At 38.6% G+C, this 27,517-nt stretch overlaps 1 protein-coding gene, 1 long non-coding RNA gene and 1 pseudogene across 3 annotated transcripts; 1 reads left to right on the top strand and 2 right to left on the bottom strand.

Moving 5' to 3' along the window:
- Nucleotides 1–21,622, bottom strand: LOC109105413 (mitogen-activated protein kinase kinase kinase 5-like). Of its 2 annotated transcripts, none has more exons than XM_042772883.1 (28): nucleotides 21,087–21,622; nucleotides 20,859–20,998; nucleotides 16,478–16,665; nucleotides 16,210–16,378; nucleotides 14,930–15,036; nucleotides 14,661–14,831; nucleotides 13,513–13,625; nucleotides 12,946–13,105; nucleotides 12,175–12,325; nucleotides 11,922–12,026; nucleotides 11,635–11,684; nucleotides 10,922–11,017; nucleotides 10,409–10,499; nucleotides 9,532–9,665; nucleotides 8,765–8,892; nucleotides 5,792–5,928; nucleotides 5,583–5,688; nucleotides 5,339–5,496; nucleotides 4,772–4,967; nucleotides 3,874–4,036; nucleotides 3,595–3,763; nucleotides 3,275–3,457; nucleotides 2,734–2,839; nucleotides 2,379–2,619; nucleotides 1,356–1,474; nucleotides 806–894; nucleotides 580–656; nucleotides 1–206 (listed from the first exon to the last, which is right to left on the bottom strand). In XM_042772883.1, the coding sequence occupies exons 1-28, from the start codon at nucleotides 21,415–21,417 to the stop codon at nucleotides 110–112; spliced, it is 3,975 nt and encodes a 1,324-aa protein (XP_042628817.1). In that variant the 5' UTR covers nucleotides 21,418–21,622; the 3' UTR covers nucleotides 1–109. The 2 variants fall into 2 exon arrangements, 1 of the variants encoding a protein (XP_042628817.1); XR_006162009.1 differs by having other exon boundaries at nucleotides 142–206; nucleotides 1,381–1,474.
- Nucleotides 17,965–19,566, top strand: LOC122148020. Its single transcript, XR_006162010.1, has 3 exons — nucleotides 17,965–18,153; nucleotides 18,467–18,521; nucleotides 18,877–19,566. It is a non-coding gene; the product is annotated as an uncharacterized LOC122148020 (long non-coding RNA).
- A 1,685-nt stretch (nucleotides 21,623–23,307) lies between the features above and the next one.
- On the bottom strand, nucleotides 23,308–26,053 carry LOC122148019 (annotated as a pseudogene).
- Nucleotides 26,054–27,517: the final 1,464 nt, after the last annotated feature.

Here is a 27,517-nt window from a genome sequence, read left to right as displayed (position 1 = left end):
TGCGTGTCAGGCATAGGCATAAAATAATAGTGCCAAAAAAACTATTTACTGCAAACTCACTGAGCTCATAGAATCTAAAAACTGGTCAGGAGAGAATCATTCATGTCTTTTAGAGAATGGTATCTTCACTGTCCTCTTTGACTGGACTGAGAAGAGCCTTCCTTTGCTTGGAGATGGCAGCCCACAAACGACACAGTATCCCGCCTCTGAGTGACAAATGCATGAACACAGATTTACTTCACATTATACAACAACATTCAAAATTCTGTGATTAGATTTTATTTTCATACACTATTGCTGAAAATAAATTTCATTTAAAACATATTACAATAGAAAAGTTATTTTAAATTGTAACAATATTTAACTATTATTTTTTTTTACTGTGTTTACGATCAAATAAATGTAAACTTGGCGAAGCATAACAGACTCCTTTCAAAAACATCTTACAGATCCCAAACATTTGAACAGTAGTGTATATGAATTCTTTCATTAAATAGTGCATGTTAACTATATTTATAATGTCTCTCCTACACCTTGGTATATTCTTCCTGTTCAGTATGGATCAACTGAAGCACTTACTTGATGCCACAGTACTGCAGATCATCTCTGCAAGCGAGATAGAGGAGACTATCCAAGGTGAACTCATGAAAAACAAGCTGAAAGAAATCAAAGAACAGGCAATCACTATCAACTTCAACATTTTAGATTTTTAAACTGACTTTCACTATTAGAAGGCTATAAATATGAATGAGCAAATCAAAGCTTGTGGTCAAAACAGTCTTATTTTTTCCATATTTCCACTTACTATTTCTATGGTTTTCTTATCCACTGGAACACCTTTTAACCAGCGCACCATAGCAGCATTGTGAGCATTGTGGGGTGAAGTTTTATTATCTGTGGGAAAGAATAAGCATATCATAACCTGTTCCTATGGATGCATAATTAGCACATTTACAGGAATGTCACGGTCATATGCGATTACAAAAAAACTAGTCATTACAAAAAGTTTTATTTCTAAAACACTTTCGGAACAGGGATTATATCTATACATTGTAATGAAAACGCAAGCCCCGAGGGTAAGGCATAAACTTGGGTTGGTTGAAATTGGGTAACAGTTATAAGCGATTAAAGGGCGTGTTCTTCATGAGTCTCAAAAACTCCTCCCAGAACTAAAGACAAGCAGTGGCATGTGGAGTGGATGTGAATACATGTGACACATATCGCTCCATGGCCACACCTTTTGACGGCCTCGGGTGAGAACTTTCTCTCATATGGAGGAAGAAGTTTGCAAACAATTGTTCAGTGGTAAATACAGTGCTCATTTCAGAAGTTATAGTTAAAAAAACATGAGCAACCTGCAGCTGTAGACACAGCTCTGACCTCCAGGGCGTTGATGTGCCTTTGTTTGGTCTGAAGTGAGTTCCTAAGAAGCTCCTGGAATTCTTTCTCCTTTTCATTCAGCTGAATTAGCAACCTGGAACGCAATGCGAACAATACCCAATCGCATGAAATCAGTGTGGTTTTCATTCATCGCCCTCTTGGGGCTAATTAAAAAAACACATGTGTATAACTGAAATACTTAGATGAAGCTTGTCTATAGTTGTGGTTGCATCACTTTCAATGGATATATGAATGGCTATATACATACATCTACACACATACTTTATGGATGCATATATATATATATATATATATATATATATATATATATATATATATATATATATATATATATATATATATATATATATATATTATATATATATATATACACATACACACACACACACACACACACACACACACAACCATTCAAAAGGTTTTTTTGATTGTTTGTTTTACATTTTTTGATAGAAGTATCTTTTATGCTGGCTCCGTATATTTAATTACATTCCAGTAACAACAGTAATGTTGGGAAATATCAACATATGAAAAGAACTATTACATTTTAATATATTTTAAAACAATTCACATTTCAGCAGCTATTAATCCTGTCTTCAGTGTCATATAATTATTCAGAAATTGTTTTTTATTACTTACTCACATATCACTTATTATCATTATTATGTTGAAAACAGCTGCTTAATATTTTTGTGAAAACCCGATACATTTCAGGATTCTGTGATGAATAGAAAGTTTGTAAGATAGCATTAATTTTAAACACGTTTAATCATAAATGTCTTTCATTTTTTATTAATTTAGTCATTTACATTTTGATTAATATGCATCCTTGCTGAATAAAAGTATTATTTTATATAAACAAACAAACCAATAAAATAAAATACTGACCCAAAATTTTAAATGGTAGTGTAAGTATTTTATGCATTAAACACTTCAAAAGGTTTGAATGCTTCAGACAGAGGAAAGGTTTTCAATACCTCATGGACTCAAGTCGAAGTTCTGAGAACTCTTTTGCAAGCGAAGAGAGGTTGGAGATGAGGTCACTGGGTAGACTGTTGCATTTGGAGTGACCCTCTTCAGAAGTCTGATCGATACCCAGTTCCACTTTGTTCTTTGTGATGGGGGTGACAGTCGATTGAGAATCTGCCTCCATGGGCTGCTCGGTTTCTGGAGAACTCTCCTCATTTTCAAACGATGACTGTAGCTGAAGCTTGAGCTCTGAAAAGGGATTTTTAGGGAAGGCAATGAAGATATGCAAGTAACAGAAGATTCAGTGAAGCAATAAAAGCATATGGAATCACTGTTTTAATTGAAACTGTGTCCTTTATGCACCTGGGAGCAAAACCGTGATAGCATCTTGTACAGCCTGCCTCAGCAAGTTGTCCAAAGCAAACATCCAGTGTGGTTTTATTTGCCGTTTCCTCAGGACCTTTTTGACCTACAAACACAAGAGTCACATAAACATTCAATATTATGAAATAAAATTCATGAGTAAATAAATAAATGCACAAATATATGTATACTTTTTTATTTTTAAAACCTTTAAACTTTAAAACTACAAAATTATAAATGTATAGAAATGTATAGAAAGAAGTAAAATGCAGAAGTCAATAAATAATTATTTTTTACAATTTAAAAATAGATTTTTTTAAACTTTTTTTTTTTTTAAACATTTTTAAAAACAGCAAACAACAAACCCCTAACCCTCAGTATGTGTAATAGATATAATAATAATAATAATAATAATAATAATAATAATAATAATAATAATAATAATGATAATAATAGCCTTTTTAATCATTCCAAATGTTGCTAAGTAGCCCTTAGTTTTAGTTTGATTTAGGCCTGACTGAAATGAAAGCAAAAAACATACTGCATCCTGGAAGCTGAAGAGCACCGCCTGCAGGCTGCTGAGAGGCACAGAGGAGTTCAGCAGGCTGGACCGCAAAGTCAGGAGGCTGTTAGTCAGGTGCCTTCTGTCTGGAGAGCGGATGTTCTCCCGGAGGCAGCCAATCAGCTTGCTAATATCATCTGAGGTGATGCACGGCTCCTCCGCCTGCGAGATGGAATAAAAAGCAAATCTTCACACACGCCTAAATTCAGAATCATTCAAGAATTTATGAAAGGGCACTTGGTGGTGTGACAGCATTCCACATCAGACATCTCAGGTGACACAATAGTGTGAGAATGTACCTTCGGCAGCGATTCCTGAATGTTCTGAACTACAAGACTGATGTACTCTGTAAGGATCCTATGTAGCGTATCCCTCCGTTCGCTGTCCTTTCTCAGCATGAACAGACCTAGATTCTCTCCAGAACCCGATGGGCTTGTGGTCATGTCTGCTTGAGGCTCATCTGGCACTCTATCAACAGAAAATACATACACCTTGAAGGCAAATAAAGATTTCAGGCGCTGTACGTATGTTTCTCAATACATAATTTCAATCATCTGGGATCTGATGCATAGTCTCACTCTAAAAAGCCACTGGAGCTGGGTGGACTTTCAGCCATGTCAATTCTTTTGAAGGCAGGAGTGGTCCTTCTCAGATCAAAAGAAGAGGACAAATCATCGTGTTCAGCATCTGCGTTCTCCACACGCAATGCAATGGGTACAGACATGCTCCTGTGAAAGTCTCCTACAACAGGATGCCCAAACAAACTCAAAATCAAATATCCAATAATTAATTCAAATTCAAATTACTTTAATGTATATGTCATTATTCTTAAGTGGGTGTATCTTCAACTTTAGCATTTTCATGTCCTGGGATTATTATTGAGATTTTAAACCTTTCTTTCTTTTTTCTTTTTTTTTTGCTATATGAAGATCATATAAAATTGGCAAAAATCCATATAAAAATGCCTTATATTGGTGGTCAGTGCTGGACAAATATATATATATATTTTTTTTTCCCGGAAAGAAAAACACTAAATTAAACTGAAAAATAAATAATAACCTAATTTCTAAATATTTAATTATAAATGAATAAAATAAATACAAATAAATGAAAATATATACAAATAATGAAATAATAAAAATGTTAAAAATAAATAAAATCACGTAATGCTAAAATAATTAACTTATGAAATATGTATATAAATAATTCAATTATAAAAAAATTAATTCGTAAATAAAAACAAAATTCTCCTGTAATATGTATATGCATTGCTGGACCAGTGGAACAAAAAAAAGTGAGTGTAAAAAGCATTTTAAAAGTGTTTTTTTTATTTATTTATTTTTAAAGTCAACAACAAAAAAAAGAAAGAAAAAAAAAGCCGAAAGTGGTCAAAGCTGAAGTAACACCCAGTTAAAGCTGTTGGTTTTAAATGGTTAGAGTTCTTAAGGATTTATGGATGTGGTTCTACAAGCTTACCTGCAGGTTCTTTCAGAGTGTTGTCAGACTGAGGCTTTGCCCTCTTCCTGAGACTGCCCTTCAGAAAGCTGTTCTTTAGGAGCTCTGAAGCTGTGGCTCTTTTGTCTGGGCTGGGTTCAAAGCAGCATATGATGAAGCCTTTAGCTTCCTCTGACATGCACTCCGGCACTGTGGGGTGGATCTTAAACATGCCCACCTGCAGGAGGACAGTTAATCAGTAAACCTGATGGGATTCTTTGTAAGATATATATATTTCACATTTAGGTCTTAAACACAAGCAAGTATGCAAACATAAACACTTTTAGCTACAAAAACACACCAGAAAGCAATTTATAACATCAGCAGTTTTGCAGCGTCAGTCTTTTCCACAATTGGCACTATAGCAGACATTAATGTAAACTGTCTATTTTCTGGGCTAACTGTGACTCTAATAAATATCCAATGAGCATGAAGTCAACTGGGAATGTGAGAATGGAATGTAAATAAACTTCACAGTTCATTTATCATTGTTATATAACCATCAACTTAAAATAACACTCAGATTCCTGCTTCAAAAACCTGCAGCACCTTAAACATGGCCGCTTGAGGACTTCCCAGCTCATGAAAGGGTGGCTTCCCTGTAGCCATTTCTATGATGGTGCAACCCAAAGACCAGATATCAGCCGGTTTGCCATAGCCACGAGGACCTTGGTCAATAATCTCTGGAGCCATATACTGCAGAGTGCCTGTGGATGAATGAATCAGGAAGAGTCAAAAGCAAACATGCAAGAGTACATAATGTAATGTGAGAGGTATGTGCTAGAAGACTGACCTGTGAACGTCTCTGTACATGGATTGATTCCTGCTAGTCTCTTAGAAGTGCCAAAATCTGATATCTTAAGCAATCCGCTGTATGTATTTATCAAAACATTATCACCCTGGTGAAATGAAAAGTAATGGCATGTGATTAAAAAAAAATTGCAGTTGAAATTTTTTGAAAGATAGTCTGAAAGCAATGACGGCACTGTGATGTATTCATACCTTAATATCTCTATGGACAATCTGATTATCGTGGAGATATTTCAGCCCTTCCAGAATCTGCTTGGTATAGAAGACAATGGTCGGCTCGTTATCTTTAAGAGGCCCCCACTTTGATCGTAAGAGAGAGGACAAACTTCCTGTGAAGGAAGAAAAAACAAGTGAATACGCTTTAAAATTATACACTGTGTATCCACATGCACATACATAAATATAAAATATCAGTAAAATAATTTAAGAATGACCATAATGAATAGAATAGATATATAATAGAAGAGATCATGATTTTTTTTTAAACATCTAAAACACATCGACATTCTTAAAATATAATCTTTGTATTCATGTTGATTTAATACAATGCTCTACAATCTAAGGTTAAATTACTTGAAAGGAAAAAATTTAATTGTGTAAAAAAATTTATGTAAAAACTACCATTCTAAAACCTGAGATTTATCTTTGAAAGAAAGATACTTTTATTCAACAAGAGCACATTAACCTGATCAAAAGGCCAGCAAAAACATTTATAAGGTTTCAAAAATTCAAATAAATGTTCTTTTCATAAAACATTTTTCTATTCAGAAAAAAAAAATCCTTGAAAAAAATGTATCACAAAAATTTTAAGCAGCACATTTTTTTTAACTGATAATAATACAAACTGTTTCATGAGCACCAATTCAGCATATTGGAATAATTTCTGAAGGATCATGTGACACTGAAGACTGGAAAAATGGCTGCTGAAAATTATGTTTTGCGGTCACAGGAATACATTACATAAAAAATACACACACACATACATATATATATACACATATATACATATATATATATACACATATACATATATATATACACATATATATATATATACACATATATATATATATACACATATATATATATACACATATGTATACATATATACATATATATATATATACTTGGCAAAAGTGATTTTTAATAGTAGTAATATTTCACAATACTACTTTTTTTTACTGTGTTATTAATGTAATAAAATGGAAAAAAAAAAAAAAACTTTTGAACGAAATCAACAAAGCGAAATATTTCCTTTGAGTTCACTTGATTGTGCACATCTTACACTATTTATCAAGGTAAAACTTTTTTTTAATTTTATTTCATTTCAATAATATGATTCAAATTTTTATGAATTTGTAATCACGAATATGTTTAGGATTTTTGAAGGATTTTACCATCGGTCAAACTGAACATGTGGAAGTAGATTTTTTTTTGTTTTTTTTAAGAGGTATACTGATCTTGCCCCTAAAGTCTAGAGTGAATTAATCTCCTGTTTTCTAACATTTTTGACACATTACAACAAAATGGATTCCTGAATGTTGGCAAACAAAAGCTGGTCAAATGTGAATAATATTTTAAAGAAACTACTTCTCTACGAACTTTTTTTCATGACTTAGGAGAGTCTATGTTTAGTCATCATATAGGAAGTGTAGGACCAAACACATCAATGTGGCCTCGTTTACACTGCAGGTCTTGATGCCCAATTCTGATTTGTTACCTATATCTGATTTTTTTGGCTCTCTGTTTACACGTTCTTTCAATTGTAACCCATATCCGATTCATGTGTTTACACTTGCCATACCATCTGAAACATCGCACATGCGTTGTGGTCATTTACCGTCTCCACATGTGCTTCCTCATGAGAATACTGTGACCTGTGCTGACAAAACGAGTCACAATGAGAAAAAAAAATTATATTCTCCATTAAAAGACCTTCAAAATTATTTATGATTTGTTGGAATCGGACAAAAAACGACTGAGTCACATCCATTTTAAGTCGATATGTGAAGTCCTCCATCTTTTCTCATCATTAATTACTATATTTATAATCACAATACAGATTTTTTTTATTTTATCTTTGCTATTATAAATAAGAACATATGCCAAAAAAATTAAAATAAAGTAAGAACAAAATAGCCTACAAAGAAACAAATAATGCATTACCTTTATCATATCTAAACTAAAGCATTTATGTACGAAAAACAAATAATCAAACGTAAAAATAACTTAAGTGTGTTCTTCACAAATAAATTGATTATTCAAACAACAAAAGCAGTTCAATAAAGTGCAGCGAGTGATTCCCTCTTTTCTTTTGTTGTTAGATTAACATTATGATAAAGATACAGACGTCCTATACTGTAATGCATGGATCTAATATAATGTTACACATCAGATGTTTTCCCCCAACAGTTCCCTAAGCGTTCACTTAAGACAGAGCAGATGATGTTTGCGTGAATTCTGAAATACTGTAATTCTGTATGTGTGTAGGCTATTTATCGGGATCGCGCACCATCAGAAGCGCTTTTATATTCACGCACTTCGGTTGACAGTCAGCACGAGCGGAGAAAAGGTAGCTAATGTAACGTTAATCTTCTGAGAAAATGTACAAATAAAGATCATTTTAGATGTTTAATTACTACTTGGAGCATTTTTCCCATTTTTGCCTGTAACTCATTTTGCCTGCACAGGTCACATATGGCGTAATTAAGCCACGGAGAAGTACCAAATTGTCGCAGTTTTAATGACGTACAGAACGCAATGCCTCAGAAAATCCAATCTACCTGTTTACATGACAGTCGCATTGGCACATATCTGATTTATATCCAAATGCATGCGCTTTTATCCTGTTTACACTGTCATAGAACAGATCCATGTCTGTGTCACATATGAGCAAAAAATCTGAATTGGGTCACATTTACCTGGCAGTGTAAACGAGGCCTGTGTTACGTCACTGACCCATAAATAACTGGTTTGTGTTGTTCAGTGTAGCACATTTCAATTACGCTCAGAGCTGGAAATCATCCCACACATGAACATTGCACACAAACACATCCTTCCTTAGAACCAAGGATTTCTCAACAGACTTTGCGAAAATCAACATTTCCCCATATCATCAAAATGGAAAAGTTGATGTCAGAGAACAATAAGCAAAGCAAGCCACACCTCCAGGAACTTCCTCCATGAAGATCTTGATGAAGCGATCCTCACTGACTGATCCCAAATACTGAACAATATTCCTGTGCTTCAGCCTCTTGTGTAAGGCAATCTCCTCATGGAGCGGCTGAGAGTAGCTAAAACCCAGAACAAGAAAAAGAAAAAACACAAAAATTAAATATTATTATGATCATCTAAGCTATGCAGTTCTGACCACAATCATAAGGGTACTCTGAGCATATTTGGTTAAAACAGTTAAGCACAAGATTTGGATCACATGGAGAGGTTTACATCTGCTAACTGTCCATGTGAGGACAGTTTAAACAAGCATCTGTCCTGCGGACAAACATCACTGGGCTGTGGTGACCTTTGAACATGGTCAGAAATCCAAACGCTGGATTTCTACTGAAGCAGATCAACAATGATCACAGTTCAGAAATGACCTAAAACTTCTATTAAGATTAAAAAATAAATAAATTTTTATGTATTAATATATATTAATATTATTCATATATATTCAGTTTAACATATGAAATCATTAATATATTTTATTATTTTTACATCATATAGTAATTTTGTGTGGCAAAACTGGATGTTTTAAGAGTTTATTGAGTACACATTGTTTATTTTCAATGTGCATTGTAACATAAAATATAAAGTTCTTTTATTTGACTCTTCATAATACAACTCCATTAAATTAAACAAACTTGCAGCTAAACTGATAAGAAACACATTCTAAAGTATTCATTCCACTGGAAAAATTAAAGCATTCATACATGCAGTCCTTCTCTGGGATCTCTTTGATTGCGATGCGCACTTGATTGCTGAGGTCCCGTCCAGCGTACACCACTCCATAGGTTCCTTTCCCCAGCACCACCTTGTCTCCATTCTCATTCCTCTCGTAAATGTACTGAAACGTTGTTTTTAAAGAAATTGTTACTTTTAATCAAGGCTGCATTAAATTAATCAAAAGTGACAAACAAAGAAATTTATGGTGCTACAAAAGATTTCTGTTGTCCATCAAACAAATTTAGCCACGGCATCTCTTTCAAAATTTAAAAAAAAAATCATACCAACCACAAACTTCTCACTATAATGTATGTTTTATGAAATATTTGACATTTAAGTAAGCAATGATTAAAGATGAATCAAAAATGAAAGTTAAAACAACACTGTATGCCCATGCTTGTAAAAAAATAAAAAAAAAAAAAAACAACAACACATGATAGCAGGAAGTAGATTTGAATGTGGAGTTATGGCAATACTAAAGATAGTAAAAGAAGCAGACATCACAGTTGCATTATTGGACTGCCTGTCACATAGTGGTACCATATTCACAGTATTCAATGGAAAGCATAATTTGGAATGATTCTTATTGAAGGAAACTATTTGGTCATAAAATGTCAAGTCACCATTATTTCTATAGCAGTTACAGATACAGTGCATATTGTGTCAAATTCAGGTTTATGCAACTCAATAATATCATCCAATTCTACCTTGAGTCTACACCAGCAGAAGTCATTTTAAGGGTTGTATATCAAGCATAAGATTGAAATAGCTGCTTAATCAACCAGGTACACATTTTCACTCATGCTGAACATGGATACTAGCCTCAACAAGCAATGTGATGATATTCATGTTGACTTCTCTAACCTCTAAATCTCCTTCACCTCCCCTGATTGGACTGGAATCTTCCACAGGACTTTCTGATTGATGCAACAGGGAGTTCACCAAATCACAGAACCTGACAAGCAACACACAAACGATATGTTCAATGGAAAAATCTCTTTCGTTGTGACACATGATATTTCAGTAAAGCATTTTCTTATGATTTTTATATGATGTTCAAATGCACTTACACTTAATCATTTTGCCATTACACAATTGCTTAATTTCATTGGAAGAATGACAAGTTCATAAAATGAGGTCAAATGTGGCTTCCTGAACCTGATACTACAGAACGGAATGTAATATGCATTTTAAAGGCACAGTAAATCGCCTAGAGCACCTCTGAACTGAACGCTATTAAAATATCAGATTATTCTTAAAACTAATTCAAAGAACATAATCTTTTACGAGTTCATTCTCTGTCAAAACAATCATGACATTGGAGCTCTTCCCTCATGTTGTCCTTGTTTAAGCAATGTGTCAATGGGAGGAGCTCACCCTTTACAATGAAGATCGCTGGGAAAGTACAACTGGAAATCATCTGAATTGTACAGGACATACAAGAAGCAGCTCCGCTCGTCAAACTTGGAGATGCTGCAAGAGTGGAATGACAGGGATTCTCAATCACAAGCCAAAAAATAAAACATGAAAGATAATGAGTTAATAAGCTTTTTACACTATTTGAAACTGATCCAAATAGAGCAATTCAGTTTGTAGTCCTAAAACACAGAAGATCTGTGGGCTGTTTTTAAATAAGTAAGTAAAATTATGTTTTTGGTGCACTGTACTTTTGCTCTATCACATAAGATACACTCATTTAATACTTTTCGAACAGAAATATTATACTAAATTAAAAATAAATAAATAAGAAATACTACCAGGAAAACAAATCCCTCTAGGAGACTATCCAAAAATGAAATTATTTTTAACTAGGGGTCAATCTGTCCTTAAATATTAACATCTAGTATCATTTGTTTTACAACTTGAGCTCTAAATGAACAGAAAGCGACACTGACCTATACTGTAGCTTAAAAGCTGAAAAGAGGATAACAGGTCTCAACTAGGCCAAGCACCAATGAAGAAGTTTCAAAAAAAGGCCTATTCAGAGAAAATCGCTGGGCTGTGGCCAGAACAGAGCAGCCTAGTGGGACTATAAACTGCTGCAAGCTTGGAAATGTGGAAATGGCAGTATTCCCATAAGCACACAGTACCTTACGCCACGAATCGCAGATGCTGGGAAAGTCCACTCATGAAGACCTTTCTGGGAAAGCCAAATATAGCACATTACACTCCCACAGACATGTACTCAATGTTGAATTTTACAAAATAAAGCATCGGGTCACTCATACTGCCTTCCGACATGTTAAATGGTGCATATCTACGTATCACATAAATTATTTAATAACATGGAAACTCCACTGTGTGGCAACACACTGCAGCCTGCACAATTAGTCCTGAAAGCCGTGTGCAAAAAGCATCAAGGGTCAAGGGTGTTTACCTCGAGTGGAGTGACATGTCTCAGCTGCACCGTACGGCTGTCATCTTCCTCACTTACGCTTATTATACTAGGTTGGAAGACTTTAGTAGGCTCCAGAATCAGAACCTAAAAAAAGATCAATTTTAGGTCTGTTTATTTCTCCACCTTTTTGGCCTTTCCTTTAATTGTTGTTGAAGCAAAGTGAAATAAGCTGTTTTTTTCTGTAGTAGGGTAAGGCTGTACTGACGAGAAAGGAGAAAAGAATCAGTCTTACCGGGCAGCGTGCTGTGGAAACAGTAGGCTTGCATGCCTGCACCATTAACTCCATCCAAAAATCCACGGTTTCCTGTTTAGGATGACTGACATCTGGAGGTTTGGCAAACTGCTTGTACAGTATATACGTCTCCATGATGGATGCAACATACCTATTTTGACAGAGAAATCACCTTGCAGTAAATACTACACTTGTTATTTAGGGTTGTCAGTTAGTGGGTTTTAAATTAATATAACTCAATCATTCATGACCAATTTAAACTTGAAGTACCCCCTTAATGTTTGCTACTACAGTTAATGTGCCTTAATGCATTCATCTGTCAGTTATATGATTCCTTTTCAATTATATTTAATTTCTCATTTATATTATATTTATATTCAATTATATTACATTCAACCAATTTATTGATTATTTAATCTGCATTTTGAGTAATTAACTAAATAAAAAAAAAAATAATGATTTAAGAGGCCCTTCTTTTCTTGAACGGGGGTATTATGGCTTTGAAAATGAAACTTAGGGCTTTAAAAGTTTTAAATTCATTTAAAAACTCACTAAGTTTTCACTGAGTAAAAACTGACTTTTATTTTATTTAAATATTTAACAAAATATTGTTTTTTTAAATTAATGATGATGATAATTATTATTAATTATTTTAATAATTTTCATTAATGGGAATAACTTAAATTTAAACATGAAAGAGTTTTAACTTCATACTACATAAACAAATTAAAAATAAACATGAATAATTATTTATTCACTTTCTTTACTCACCACATTGGCGCTTTGAGCCTGTAGAGTTTCTCTGAAGCTTCTATGACTTTCTTTTGTTCATTGGCCAAGATTCCAGCCCCCAGATAAAAACCCACATCCCAGTAGTCCTGCATCTTTTCTAGACTGCCTTTCCTGCCCAGCAGGCTACTGAGTGTGACACCTGCACAACGCACAAATAACACCGTAACTCAATAATGAATTAAAACTCTATCTGCTTCAGTTTAGGCATCAGTTTCGTATGAAATGCATGAAAAGCAGGAAACATGCATGTTAAGTGTGAAAGCAAGGCAACACCTGTTTAAATACCTCAAACTGTTACTTTCTCACATTCTTTATACTCATACTTTGTGTCATCACACATTCATGTTCAATGGTCAAAGCATCTGGATCATACAAGTAGGCCACTAAATATCAGTTTCTATACAATAGCCTGCTATACAGAAAAATCCATGCAATGGCCAAAAGAACACTACTGTACACGATATGTAGTCCAAACCATGACCCATCTAACTGTTTAAAGTTCTCACAACCAGAGCAGTGAATCTAAATGAGGACACAAAAACACACCGATTTTCCGCAGTTCAATAGAGGTGTCGAATTCATGGCCAGCAGCTATCAGGAGCACAACGTTATTGATTCCAGAGTGCAAAGATGGTTCAGTCTTGAAGGCCTTGCCATACCTGCAGGACAAACATAAGGGTAAAAAAAGAAAACATTACATTTTATTTTATATATATATATATATATATATATAATTATTATTATTAAATTTGTATTTTTTGGAAATGTTTGTTATTTGTTTGTTTGAAGCATAAATCTACAAAATTTGGTAAGGTTTATATTTAAAAAAATTTTTTTGAACTTTTATTATTAACATTCAATTTTTTTACCCCATTGTGGAAATGTTTTTTTTTTTTTTTTCTTGTTTAAAGCATAAATCTTCAAAATTTAGTGATGTCTATGCATAAAATTAATTAATTATTTGATAACAGGACAAATATATATTCTCTGACAACAAGTCTTAAAGAGGTCATGAACTGCCTTTTTTAATTATTTTGTACTATTCTTTGAGGTCTACTTATAATGTTATAAAAAAATTACATAAAAAAAACATCATAATTTAGAAGTAATAGGCTATTTTCCATCCTGTTTTGACCCCCCTCATTGGAACACTCTGTTGGAATAGCTGTGGCGTGTTGTAGAATCTGAAGTAATAGCCCACTGCTTTGACTGGCTAACCTACATCCTTCATAGATGGATGCTGCAGTGATTTAGGTTAAAAACGCAGGGGTTCAGCCACACTATTACGTCACAAAGTGGCACATTCCACAACTTGTCATTTTGGCAGATTGGCTCCAATATAAGCTGTTTTTGACTAACAAGAAAGTTTTGAATTCTGAAACTTATTTTAGTTTTTATAGTACAATGACCTCTTATCTGTCAAAAGATCAAGGGGATTTTTATTTCTCAGTTCATGACCCAGTTCATTTTTTTTTAATTAAATGTAACTAAGGTTATTTGGATATTTGTACTGGAAAGCAAGACAAAAATGCTGACCAGTTTTTGTAAGTTATTAACTATCATTTGCAGTATTTCAGATCAGATGCTGTCCTACCATAGCACTATACAGTGAATTGGATGTTTATAAATGTGTGCAGTAGACATAAAGATCAACAGTCTTGTGTCGATCGAGAGGGTAATTTGTAATGACTCACCAGTAACAAGCTTGATCTCTGCTGTTTGTGTCTTTGAAGCCTGCACTCAGGAACATGTCCTTGTAGATGCGCCCGCACAGGCAGTATACATCTGAGGCCACAGTGCTCCCCGATTCCACGATGGGTAAAATGAGCTTTAAAGCTTTGGCACGATCACCAGGGTGATTCCTCCTTTAAACACATTTAAAAATGTTTTGTAGGGAACAATTTTAATGTTTCCTCAAATAAATGTTTGTTTTTGTGTATTGTATTATTAAAAAAAAGTTTACCTGTTCAGTGCAAATATATACTGAAACTTGATGTTCTGATGTCCTGCCACCATGCACATGGGTAAATTATTCAAGGTTTCCACCAGATTTATTATGGCGTCGTAGTCTTGAATCACATTGAGAAAGAGAGTTCAATTTCAATGAATTATTCACACATTTGGCTGGCACCTCTAATATTTCAGAACCATTGTCAAATATTCTTGATTATTTCTCTGGGTAGACAAAGGATGATCATGAGAAAGGTGAGGGATCTGCCCCGAACTACACAGGAGGAGCTTGTTAATGATCTTAAGGCAGTTGGGACCACAGTCACCAAGCAAAACATTTGTAACACACTATGCCGCAATTGTCTGAAATCCTGCAGTGCCCGCAAGGTCCCATCTACAGGCCCGTTTAAAGTTTGCCCAAAAACATCCAAATGATTTAGAGAAGGCTTGGGAGAAAGTGCTGTGGTCAGATGAGAACAAATTGAGCTCTTTGGCATTAACTCGACTCGCCGTGTTTGGAGGGAGAAAAATGCTGACTATGACCCCAAGAACACCATCCCTACAGTCAAGCACGGAGGTGGAAACACTATGCTTTGGGGCTGTTTTTCTGCTAAGGGTACAGGACGACTTCACCACATTGAGGGGCAAATGGACAGGGCCATGTACTGTAAAATTTTGGACAAGATCCTCCTTCTATAAGCCAGAACACTGAAGATGGGTCATGGATGGGCAGCATGACAATGACCCGAAACATACAATCAAGGCAACAACAGTCTCCAGACCTCAATCCCATAAATCTGTGGAGGGAGCTGAAACATCAAGTTGCCAAATGACAGCCAAGAAATCTTAAGGATTTAGAGAGAATCTGTAAAGAGGAGTGGATCACAATCCCTCCTGAGATGTGTGCAAACCTGGTGACCTAAATACAAAAACATCTTACCTCTGTTCTTGCCAACAAGGGTTTCTGTACCAAGTACTAAGTTATGTTTTGCTTGGGGATCAAATACTTATTTCACTCACTGAAATGCAAATCAATTTCTAACCTTTATATAATGTGTTTTATCTGGATTTTTTGGTTGGTATTCTGTCTCCAGGGCCGTCCTTAGTGGGGTGCAACTGGTGCTGTTGCATCAGGCCCCATGCTTGAGGGTGTTTTATCGAAGAAAATTGTTTTGTGATAATTATCGTTAGTGTTTTATCGCCCAGCCCTAACTAGACCTGTGCTATCCATGCTATCATTCATATTGGCTGTTTGTGTAACTGAAAGTTTAGCATTGTGCATATGTAACTCACTGGGATGTCCCTGTAAGACAGCAGGAGGCTCATAACAATGTCTGGACTCAGAAGCTCCACCGAGTCCAGACGCTTCTGGATCCGGCCCAGTTCCTGACTCAGGGCCTGTCCGATGAAGTGCTCTCGAGCCAGACGGATCTCCCTGCGGATTGCCTCATGCAAGTATTCGCTTTGAGGCAAGAGTGTGTTAAACGTTAATTCAGACAATAAGAAAGCAACATTTAGCAAATGACTTCCAGGAAAAGCACAAAATATATCACATTCCTACCTAGAATGAATGTGAACACTTTCCAGTAACTTGACCAGTCGATCCACCAGAGGGGTCAGCAGGGATTCAATTTTAAAGCTGGAATGAAGAAAATCTGTGATGCCCCTCATCACTGTGGCGTCAGAGACAAATACTTTACCTTGTGGTGACACCATGTAGGGGATAAAAGTGTAGCTCCCACATTGCTCCTAGAAGGAAGAACACAGAATACCAAACAAACACGTATGACATAGGACCGGGGCAGGTTGTCACAAAGACGGTAATTCAGTAACTATAATGTTTAGAGTGATAAGACCAATTATACAAATGCTTGTTTTATGTAGCTGTGGTTTTCGCATGTTAGTTTCAAGAATCTAGTTAAAAACTTAAATTGCAGTTTTTTAAAAATAAATTCTACTATCCAAACCATACCTAAAATATCAGTATCCTCATATTTTGTAATATCTGTTAGTAAACATGTACACAATTAAAAACAAAAAACAAAAATAAAAACTTACATTCAGTCAACTATTTATTTAAGATTTAACTTAAACCTCAAACTGATGTTTTCAGAATGATTTTTATTTTCATATTTGAAGAACACATCTACAAACTATTGTTTATATTCTCTGTTATTGTTAAAAAATTATTTGTCAGTGTTTAGCGAAAAATTACAGGACAAGAAAAACAGTCACATAATGCGTTTTGTATACAATTTTATACAACCCAACAAACATGAGACGTCTATACGACGTGCAGATCAAGTCTAAATTGCGTCGGTCGGTCTGGACCGTATCTGGACGTCTACTCGACGTGCAAATCCGGTTTCATATCTGGACGTCGATCTACGACGTCCCTTGGACGTTGATAGGAGGTTCAAAATTTGACCGTCCGGCTAAGGATTTTCTTGGACGTCTGTTCAACGTGCAGAACAGGTTCAGGAAATCGACAAATTAATTTTATTTATATAATTAAAAAATATTTGATTTCTGATTTAAATAGCACATGTAGCCTACTCTTCTGAAACATTTAGGTGTCAAAATAATGTAATATATAAATTTTTAAAAACATAGGCCTAATTAAAGTACCATAATGTGACCATATAAAATCTTACATGGATTTATTTATTTATCTGAGTGGTATTTTTCACTGGATCATTGACAGAAACAGCAGTTTATATCTGTATTAGATCTATAAATTAAATATAGATAATTAAATAAAGTTAAATACATTAAAAATATATTAAAGTTGAATATATTTAAATAGATAATTAGATTGAAATGATATTATATCCTATTAAATAATTAAATAATAAATATTTAACCACATAGATTTAAATTAAATGAAATAGTGTATTTAAACGTGCGCTGGCCACGAGGGGCGTTAACGTGATGTTACGTGAGTGACGTAAACGTGATGGCAAAAAAAAAAAAAAATTAAAAAACGTAAACGTAACGTGATGGCGCAAATAACCACGAAGACTGGAAGAATAATTCTGTTTATTACAAAAGACTGAAGATATAACTGCCTCCATCCTTTAATTTATTTATTTCTACGTTGAGGACACTTTATAAACCTACAGAGATACCGGACCAACGAACGACCTTCACAACGGGACGGAGCTAACGTAATTAACGTTAACGGTTACTTGGAAATTCAAACAGTAACGGTCATCTGACAACTGCGCTGAGCCAAAGGTAAGGTAAGAATAAATGTGCTTTTATTCATCGTTTTTATCAATCTAATGTTAAATTTTTACTTCAGTTTAATATTTCAAATTATTTATTTGGATTATAAAGATTATATATTTTCAAATTCCTCTTTTTGTAATTGTACATAACGTTATCCCTGTTGGTTAATTTGAGGGTGGTCCAAGTTACAGTCTGAGGTAAAATTTTGATGATCCTTTTTAACTAAGTTATTAAAATTAGTCACTAAAACAGGTAACTGTAATTTTTCTTGATCAAATAAAGAAACGATTTTAGAACTTATATTTTTTCTACTTTTCAGGACGGGAACAGCAACAAGAGTTTAACTTCTGATTCGTAATCTACACACTCTACTGGTGACTCTACTGGTGAGTGTAACACTACTTTGCAGTTTTAGTACTGCAAATACAAATACATTCTGTCACTACATTAACGATAATGTAAGATTTTCAAAACTTTATCTTGTGTGAAGTGTTCTTGTATTAAAACAGCCTTTGTCGTGTATCCTGGATGCTCACGCGAGTCTGTGAAATTAGGCACTTTAAAAAAAAAAAAAAAAAAAATTAAAATTACGCTTTGAATTGATTCCCTAAAGACTAAAAATCAGTCTGGCAGTATTTTCTGATCATATGTTCACCACAGAGGTCAAATGAGCATTGTGAAGCTATATTTATATTTATAATAATCATTTATATTTAATTTGTGTTTCAGGGCAGTTCATGAAGACAGATAGATGTTGTGCCGACAAGGACAGTTCCTCCTACCACACCAGACTTTGCTGTATATGGATGCCTGACCACTAGCACTGGACATTTACAACATTTTGGCGCCAGGGATCCCTTGCAGAGAAGATTTTTCAAAGACACCCTCAGAATTACAACAGATTTTAAGGCTTAAAATTATTGTGGGTGGGAGTATAATGAACATAATATGATTGTTTTATTTTATTATTATTATTTATTTTTAAATAGTTCCAATTTTTTAATAATACATTTGTTTAATAATACAGCACAATATAGGGCTAAGTTGCACCAGGTCAGGAGAAAAAACACATAAGTTGCATCCGTGTATAAGACACATTTTACTATTAATTTCAGAAATAATTTAAATACTGATAAATAAAACAAACGTTAAGAAACTTAAAAACTATGAACACTGTAAAGATTTTATTTTCCCTCACTTCAAATCATTTAAATTGAATACTATTCAAAACAGAATAAAAAATAAAAATATTTAGGCCTATGTATAAAATAAAAAAAATTCTGGTGCCATTATTTACAAGCAGTATATCTTTTGTTAATTAAAATGCACTTGCTATCTCAGTTTCTGTGAACCTCATTCTGAAATGTAGAAAACACAGTGGTACAGACAATACCACTGTGTACAGACAGGCTTGTCACACAGACATGAGAACTATACTTATAGAAACCTGTAAGTGCCCCCGCTGTTATGTGTTTACGTTTTGCTTAGAATAATTCAGCACATCTCAGAAGATTTAAAAAAAAAAGACCAGTAGTCTGGAAAATATGGTATAAATTATTTTGTTGACCCCTTTGTTTTGGTCCTGAACCCCAGATTGAAAACCCTTTTTTATTATTATTATTGTGCATGCAGATAATATTTGGGCACATGAACACTTGACTATTGCATGAATAAAGAATACCATCTTTAAGAATTTTATGCTAATTGCAGTTTAAATAAAAATGAAAAAGCTTAAAAAGTCAAACTCCAATAGGTGAACATAATGTGTGGACCCAACTGAACTAAATTGTTTGTTGTTAATTGTTATCCACTGTATAATTAGTGACATTTCTTTTATTTCATGGTTTTTGTGTGAACACACTGTTTCTTTAAGTTTATTTACAAGTACAAAAAGAAATTGCATTGAAATAAAACATGATATTTAATTGAATGCAGCCTAAGAGTGTTTATTTTGTTCAGAAACAGTATAAATGACGCCTAAATGAGACTTTATAAGACGTTGAAAATACGTCCAGAAATGACCACATCTGAACGCAATTTTAACCTTCTATAGACGTCCTGTAGATGTCGATATTGGACGTCCAAAAGTCGTCGAAAAAAGACGTCATAAAAACTTTCATTCTGGCGCTTCAGGGGACGTCATTTCAACGTCCGACAAAGACGTCCAAAAGACGTCGAAAAAAGACGTCATAAAAACTTTCATTCTGGCGCTTCAGGGGACGTCATTTCAACGTCCGACAAAGACGTTGAAAAGACGTCGTTTGGACGTACTTTTGCTCAGTGGGAATTAACACCTTGTGTTGGCCGAATAATGTTATGATATTTGTGTATGTCATCATTTATGCTGTTTTATTAGTTATTTCAAACTAATTTTACCGTTTAGACAGAAATGCCCACTGTGATAATTAACCTCATATGGCATGATAATATTGTTGTCAAAAAGTCAAAGTACGATCAATTAACTGTTTTTTTTTTCTTAGACAAAACTGCATGAATGTTCAAAATGTTTTTTTTCTTCCTTGTTGCCAAGGTTTTAAGGTTTCTGTCTATACAGAAAGTGACTTTCAAAATACGCCAACACTGAGAAATATTCACATTATAAAGAATATAAAGTGTGACAACTAGCCCCGGTGTACTTCATGGTGGGTTTTAAAAACAACCTTGCAATTTACTAATCTGAAAGAAGTTCTTTTGTGTGCAGTGTTTCTCACCTTCACCACTTGAAGATCGTCTTCTCGTTTGTTACAGTAAAGGATGACATTATTGGTCATACTGAAACTCTCTCTAACACCCAGGTGATAAAACAGAGACGGCTGGCAGACAGTGTTATTCATCCCCACCACAACAACATCTAAACACAGAGTTAAAATTAATATAGCTTACAAACGCACTTTGGAAATATTCCTGAAAATCCCAGATATGTACGTGCCACAACTTGCCTGCGTTGTAGAAAGTGTCCAGAATTTCAGTAGTGCCCAACGCGATGCACTCAAAAGAAATGCTCTTGAGCACCGCATGCGCGTCTGCGCAGGCTTCTGTAAGACATGTCAGTGAAAGATTCGCCTCAGTTTGGGGCACAGACCCGTCCTCAACGGCGATATACATCACGGATAAAGCCCTGGTCCGACTCCGCGGTGATGTTACGCCTTTACTCCCGCCGCCGATTTCAAGAGCCAAAGGATCCTGCCATAAACTTCCAGCTGAAACTCGTACGGGATCCTTTCGTTTGGTCTCGTGCAGGCTCATGCGCCTGCGTTCAGTCGTATACATGGTGTAAGTCGAAAATAGTTGCTAGTTAATTAAAAAAACATCCTGTGACCGCGTCCTCGACATTCCTTCACTATGGCGTAAAAGTATTCCTGTAGTTTTTTCCAGGTAAGACTCTGAGGAGGATCCTTTTAGACGCGCCCGCCTCCGGTTCCCCGCCCTCCTCGTGTCACAGCTGCGCGACCTCTGCTTGCAGCACGCCTACCACTACAACACCCGCTGTGTGCTCAGTATCTGTTTGCCCTTTGTTTTGAAACGGTTTTATTTTTTGCAGTAGCTATATATAAAATTACCACTTACAAAAAAATAAACAAATAAAAACCCTTAAGTGATAAAAGTAAACAAAACATATGTAAAAAGAACGTTTACAGATTGTAAATGGCTCACACACACACACAAAAAGGATAAAATATTAAAGTAGCTTTATTTCTTTATTTTTCTGTTTAATGTCTCATATTTCATATCACTCTTTCGTCTCCTTGGTAGCCAAATAATTTTTTGGGGAAAATAAAGAAAAACAATTGTGGTAGAGGCAAAAATGTTTGTTGTGGTGTCTAAATTCTATTATTTTCATGTTTGCTCCACTCTTTATTTAGATCATAGTTTTAAAGATGTAATAATTATTGTTTTTATAATTGATTTTCATATTTAAAAATTAAACACCTTGGTCTGGAAAAAACAAAAAACAAAACAAAACCAAAAGTAAAATATTAGAAATCCCATAGGAGGAAATCACGAGGGGTTGGGGGGGGGAGGGGGGGGGGGGGGGGGGGGGGGGGGCAGGGCCCCCCATCTGAGGGTTGTCCCCCCTAAAAATATTATTTAAAACCACCTGTGTATTGTAAATAACAATGTTTTATACTTTATTAAATAACTTTGTAAGTAGAAAAACAACGCAAATGGGACAGAAATGCGTTTTAAGTTTAGAAACATTTTGAGTCTCCTCCCCCTCCCTTGCCTCACAGAGCTTTGATCCAAATGCCTGCTTTCTTCTTTTACATCACCTCAGTTGCCGAGTCCGTGGTTTTCACAACAAAACCCGCCCAATTGCTACTCAAAACTAGCCCAAAACTAGCCCAATGGCGTTTCGAGAGGGGTTCCTCTGGTAAAATTCGCATTCATATCACTTGGGGTGCCGCGGCAACAGTAGCCCAGTTCCACAGGAAAACGTCTCCGGTTACTCACGTAACCTTAGTTCCCTGAGAGGAGGGAACGAGACATTACGTATGGGGGGAAATCCATTTCCTCGAAATTATGAAGTCTGATTGAATAACTCTTTTGCTTGCAAATAGCCAATGGCGCCCCCGCCCTCACCTGATTGGCTGACAGCCCTCAATATAGGTGACGGCGGGCGCCAAAAAACCTCAGAATCTTCGACTGAACGAGAGCTATGAGGCTGGAAGGCTTTCCACACGGCAGGTTACGTAATGTCTCGTTCCCTCCTCTCAGGGACCTAAGGTTACGTGAGTAACCGGAGACGTTCCCTTATCGAGTCGGTCTCTCGACATTACGTATGGGGAACAATAAAACCCCCGCCGTGTGGGAAAAACTGTCCGGCCCAGCTCGCATCGAGCCACAGTAGAGCATAAGCACTAATTCTTACAACGCGCTAGCTCTAGGTCGGGTACCGGACCTGGTTGAAACACCTCTTGGCACCGAGCCAAATCGGCTCTTACGCCATCGTAATCCCCGTGCACCCAGATAAGCAACACTGGTGTGAGATGGGGAAAATGCAGCAATATGTTGGTGCTTGGGAATACACTGCCGGCTTATAATGCGGGCATAATAAGGGGGCCACATTAGATAGCTAATGAATACATCAACCGCAGCTATTACTTAAATAACTTGCGCTGTCTATACGACCTGGTCGAAACCATGGCTAGGGCACTGCTCAACTCCCTCCTCCTGCACTGACAGCACATGTGATGCGAACGAAGGAATGTCCAAGTTATAGAATCTCGCAAACGTGTTGCGAGACGACCAGCCCGCTGCGAAACAAATGTCCTGAATAGACATGCCTTTCGCCCAAGCCCATGACGACGCCAAACTCCTTGTGGAGTGGGCGTGCACCCCGATTGGGCAGGCGGTTCCCCGGGAAGCATAAGCCAGTCGCACAGCCTCCACTATCCAGTGTGATAGCCTCTGCTTCGACAGCGCGCTGCCCTTCTTGGCACCCGCGTAACAGACGAAAAGCTGCTCTGAAGTTCGAAACTGGCTAGTTCTGTTCACATAAGCACGCAGGGCACGCACGGGGCACAAAGCGCACTTCTGAGACACTGAATTACTGTCCTCCTTGGGGCAAAATGCTTGAATTGTAACTATCTGACCTCTGAACGGCGTTGAGAGCACTTTAGGCGAATAGCCACGTTTGGGTAAAAGTCTGACCATACAATCGTCCGGTCCAAACTGCATACACGCGCTGTTCACTGACAGGGCATGCAAGTCTCCCACTCGTTTCCCGCAAGCTAGCGCGAGCAATAGCGCCGTCTTAAATGAGAGCACTTTAAGGTCGCTAGACTCGGCTGGTTCAAAAGGTGGGTCGGACAGCGCACTAAGCACTAACGACAGGTCCCAAACCGGCATCTGACGAAGGCGGGGTGGATTAAGCCGTCTAGCTCCCCGGAGAAAGCTCGTTATCAGGGGGTGCCTCCCCACTGAATGGCCGTCTAACAAGTCACGAAAAACGGCGATAGCGGCCACGTAGACTTTCACTGTAGATGGAGAACTGCCAGCATCCAGACGTCCCTGTAGGAAGGTCAGAATAATGGAGACATCGCAACTCCTGGGGTCCTCCTTTTTGTCAACACACCAGTTAGCAAATACTTTCCACTTCAGAGTGTATAAGCGCCTCGTCGAAGGGGCTCTAGCCTCTGCTATTGTCTGCAGCACTCGCTGATATACTCCACGCTGATCTGCCACACATGTAGGTCCCAAAGCTCTGGGTTGGGGTGCCATATGGTGCCCCTCGCCTGGGATAAAAGGTCCCTTCTCGGCGGGATCCGCCACGGGGGAAGGCGCGACATGTTCACCAGTTCCGGGAACCACGGCTGGTTGGGCCATTTGGGTGCTACCAGAATCAACGCACATCTCTCCTCCCTGATCTTTTGCAGCACCAGCGGCATTAACTTGACTGGGGGAAAACCATACTTCCGTCCCTTGGGCCAGCGGCTCGACAGCGCGTCTCCCCCCAGGGGGGGATGCTGTCAGCGAGAAGTACAGAGGGCAGTGGGTGTTCTCCTGCGACGCAAAGAGGTCGATCTCCGCTCTGCCAAACAGATTCCAGATCATATTTATCGTTTGCGGATGGAGCCTCCATTCTCCGTGTACAATGCCGTCCCTGGACAGCATGTCCGCGCCACAATTCAAACTGCCCGGTACGTGGACTGCTCGAATCGACAGAAGTACCCTGTCCGTCCATAACAGCAGCTGTCTCGCTAATCCCTGCAGGGATCGCGAATGCAAACCTCCCTGGCAATTGATGTACGCCACCACCGCTGTGTTGTCCGTTCTGATGAGAACATGACGGTCTTTCACGAACGGAAGAAAACTCTGCAGCGCTAGATGAACCGCTTCCATCTCCAAGCAGTTTATATGCCAGCGCGTCTGGTCCCCTGCCCACGTACCGAATGCTGGTCTGCCATCGCATAGGGCTCCCCAGCCCGATAGTGATGCATCCGTAGTGACCACTACACGTCTGACCACTCTGCCCATAGCAGCACCCTGCTCGAATATGGTCGTGCCGAGCCAAGGTTCAAGATTCTCGGTACGTGTACTGGTTGTGTTGAGGCGTTCCGTTCCCGCTCTCCACGCCCGCGGCTGCACTCGGCCCTGTAACCAGTGTTGAAGCGGTCTCATGTGCAACAAGCCCAGTCTGCAGACGGAGGCTGCAGCCGCCATTAGACCGAGCAACCTCTGAAACGTTCTTAAGGGGATAGCTCTGCCTTGAACGAAGAGGGCTAGTGTATTGTGAATCGACTGGATTCTCGGCTCTGACAGATTCGCGATCATAGTGCGTGAGTCCAGTATCATACCCAGGAATGTGATAGATTGGTGCGGCTGCAGTGTGCTCTTCTGAATGTTCACAGACAGCCCCAAACCTGTCAGGTGGGCGAGGAGTCTGTGTTTGTGTTCCTCGAGAGCGCTTCTCGACCGCGCGATGACTAACCAGTCGTCGAGATAGTTCAGTATGCGCATTCCACTGAGCTTCAGGGGAGCGAGCGCTGTATTCATGCACATTGTAAATACACGGGGGGCCAAAGCGAGCCCAAACGGCAACACTTTGAACTGGTATGCCACACCCTCGAATGCAAAACGCAGGAAGCGCCTGTGATGTGGGGCTATCTGGATGTGGAAGTACGCATCCTTCAGATCCACTGCAATGAAGTAATCGTCGGGCTGAATGTGCGCGAGGATCTGCTTCACCGTTATCATCTTGAACGTGCGTTTCGCGAGCGCTTTGTTCAGTAACCTCAGGTCTAAGATGGGGCACATTCCTTTTTCGGAACTAGAAAATAACGGCTGTAGAACCCGGAATTTCTCCGCTCCTCGGGCACTATCTCTACTGCTTGTTTGGCCAGGAGAGATGAGATTTCTGCCCGTAGCAGCGGGGCGCTCTGTTCTGATACCTCTGTCATAATTACACCGCTGAAGCGGGGTGGTCTGCGAGCGAACTGGAGCGTATAGCCGCGTTTTATGGTGTTGATCACCCAATAAGATGCCGCCGGGAGCGCCGACCAAGCGCTTAGATGACTCGATACAGGGGGCATTAATGCATGCTGCGGCGGGGGCTGCGCGCCAGCCACCGGGGAAGCATTGACCGCTATATGAATGGCAGGTGACTCGTCCGCGGCTTCTTGCACGGGAACATACATAGTCACCTCCTCGGGTTTCCCCGAGCTTCCGCTTTGCGAAGCGTCTCTCGGGGGAGAGGCTTCGCTTATGTCGCGGGTAATAGTAGAGGGAGGAAGAAAGCTCTTTTGCTGAGGCATGTAATGCATGTTTATTGAAACAGAACACAGCGGTTTCATTGTCACAACATTTACGCCGTTGACGAACTCTGGGCGGGAACACGCCCTCTTCGCCGCGGGTCCGACGAACACGTCCCGCGCTTTCTTCCCCCTGGCACGAGCATCAGGAACGCTGCTCCTTCTTGCCCGCCGGGCGCCCTTGGCTGGTAGAGGCCGGTTTTGCACCAAAACGGGGCTTCCTGGACTGCCTCTGGCGGAACGGTGGCTCTGGCTCACGACGCTCTACCGCGCTCGGGAACGCGCGCCTGGTATATCCCGCCGGACGCTGCGCTGAAGAGGACCTGGACCTCGCTGCAGGGGGGGCTTGAGACCGTTTCGGCAGGAGATGAGGCATCATCTTAGACTGCTTGACGGTTTCGGCGTATTTCTCCGACAGAGACTCCACCGCAACACCAAAAAGACCGGTGGGGCTCACCGGCGCATCCAGGAACTGCCTCTTTTCGGCATCGCGCATGCCGGACAGCGTCAGCCACAGATGGCGATGCAGGACCACAAGGCTGCTCATATTGCGGCTGATTCCCTGTGCGACCTTCTTCGACGCCGCGAGAGCGAGATCCGCCGCCGTGCGCAGCTTCCTGAGCGACTCTGGGTCCGGGCTTTCCTCGTCCAGGGACCCCAGAAGCCGAGTTTGGAAGACCTGCAGGATTGCCATCGTGTGGAGGGCAGATGCTGCATGTCCAGCCGAAATGTATGCCTTCTCGGCGATGTGAGCAGTAGCTCGACATGGCTTAGAAGGCAAAGAGGCGGTCTTCCAGCCAGGAGAAGACGCCAGGTGGGCCGCGATAGCATCCTCGACGGGAGGCGGTCACGCGTACCCTAATTTCTCCGCCCCTTCCACCGTCGTCAGCGGCTGGGTCCCCTGTGCATGGGCTCGGGCTGAGTAAGGGGAGCGCCATGACCGAGTGAGTTCCTCGTGGACCTCAGAGAAAAAGGGCGCGGGTCTCTGCGGGGCATCAGCCTGACGGCCCGCGCCGAGGAAGGAACCGTCCATCCATCTCTTAGACGGCAACTCCTTGGGAGCTGTCCACTCCAATTCCATGTCTGCCACCGCCTCCGTGAGGATCGCCATAAGCTCC

This window comes from Cyprinus carpio, chromosome A16, assembly GCF_018340385.1.
Source record: "Cyprinus carpio isolate SPL01 chromosome A16, ASM1834038v1, whole genome shotgun sequence".
Taxonomy (NCBI): Eukaryota; Metazoa; Chordata; class Actinopteri; order Cypriniformes; family Cyprinidae; genus Cyprinus; species Cyprinus carpio.
This window is presented reverse-complemented; position numbering and strand designations above follow the sequence as displayed.

Coding starts and splice junctions, on each gene's coding strand:
- LOC109105413 (XM_042772883.1), bottom strand. CDS start 21,417: ATGTATACGACTGAACGCAGGCGCATGAGCCTGCACGAGACCAAACGA. Junction 10,500..10,921: donor AGCGATCTTCATTGTAAAGG/GTGAGCTCCTCC, acceptor GTTGCTTGTCAG/GTTCTGTGATTTGGTGAACT. Junction 3,764..3,873: donor AGCTCCAGTGGCTTTTTAGA/GTGAGACTATGC, acceptor TTCTGTTGATAG/AGTGCCAGATGAGCCTCAAG.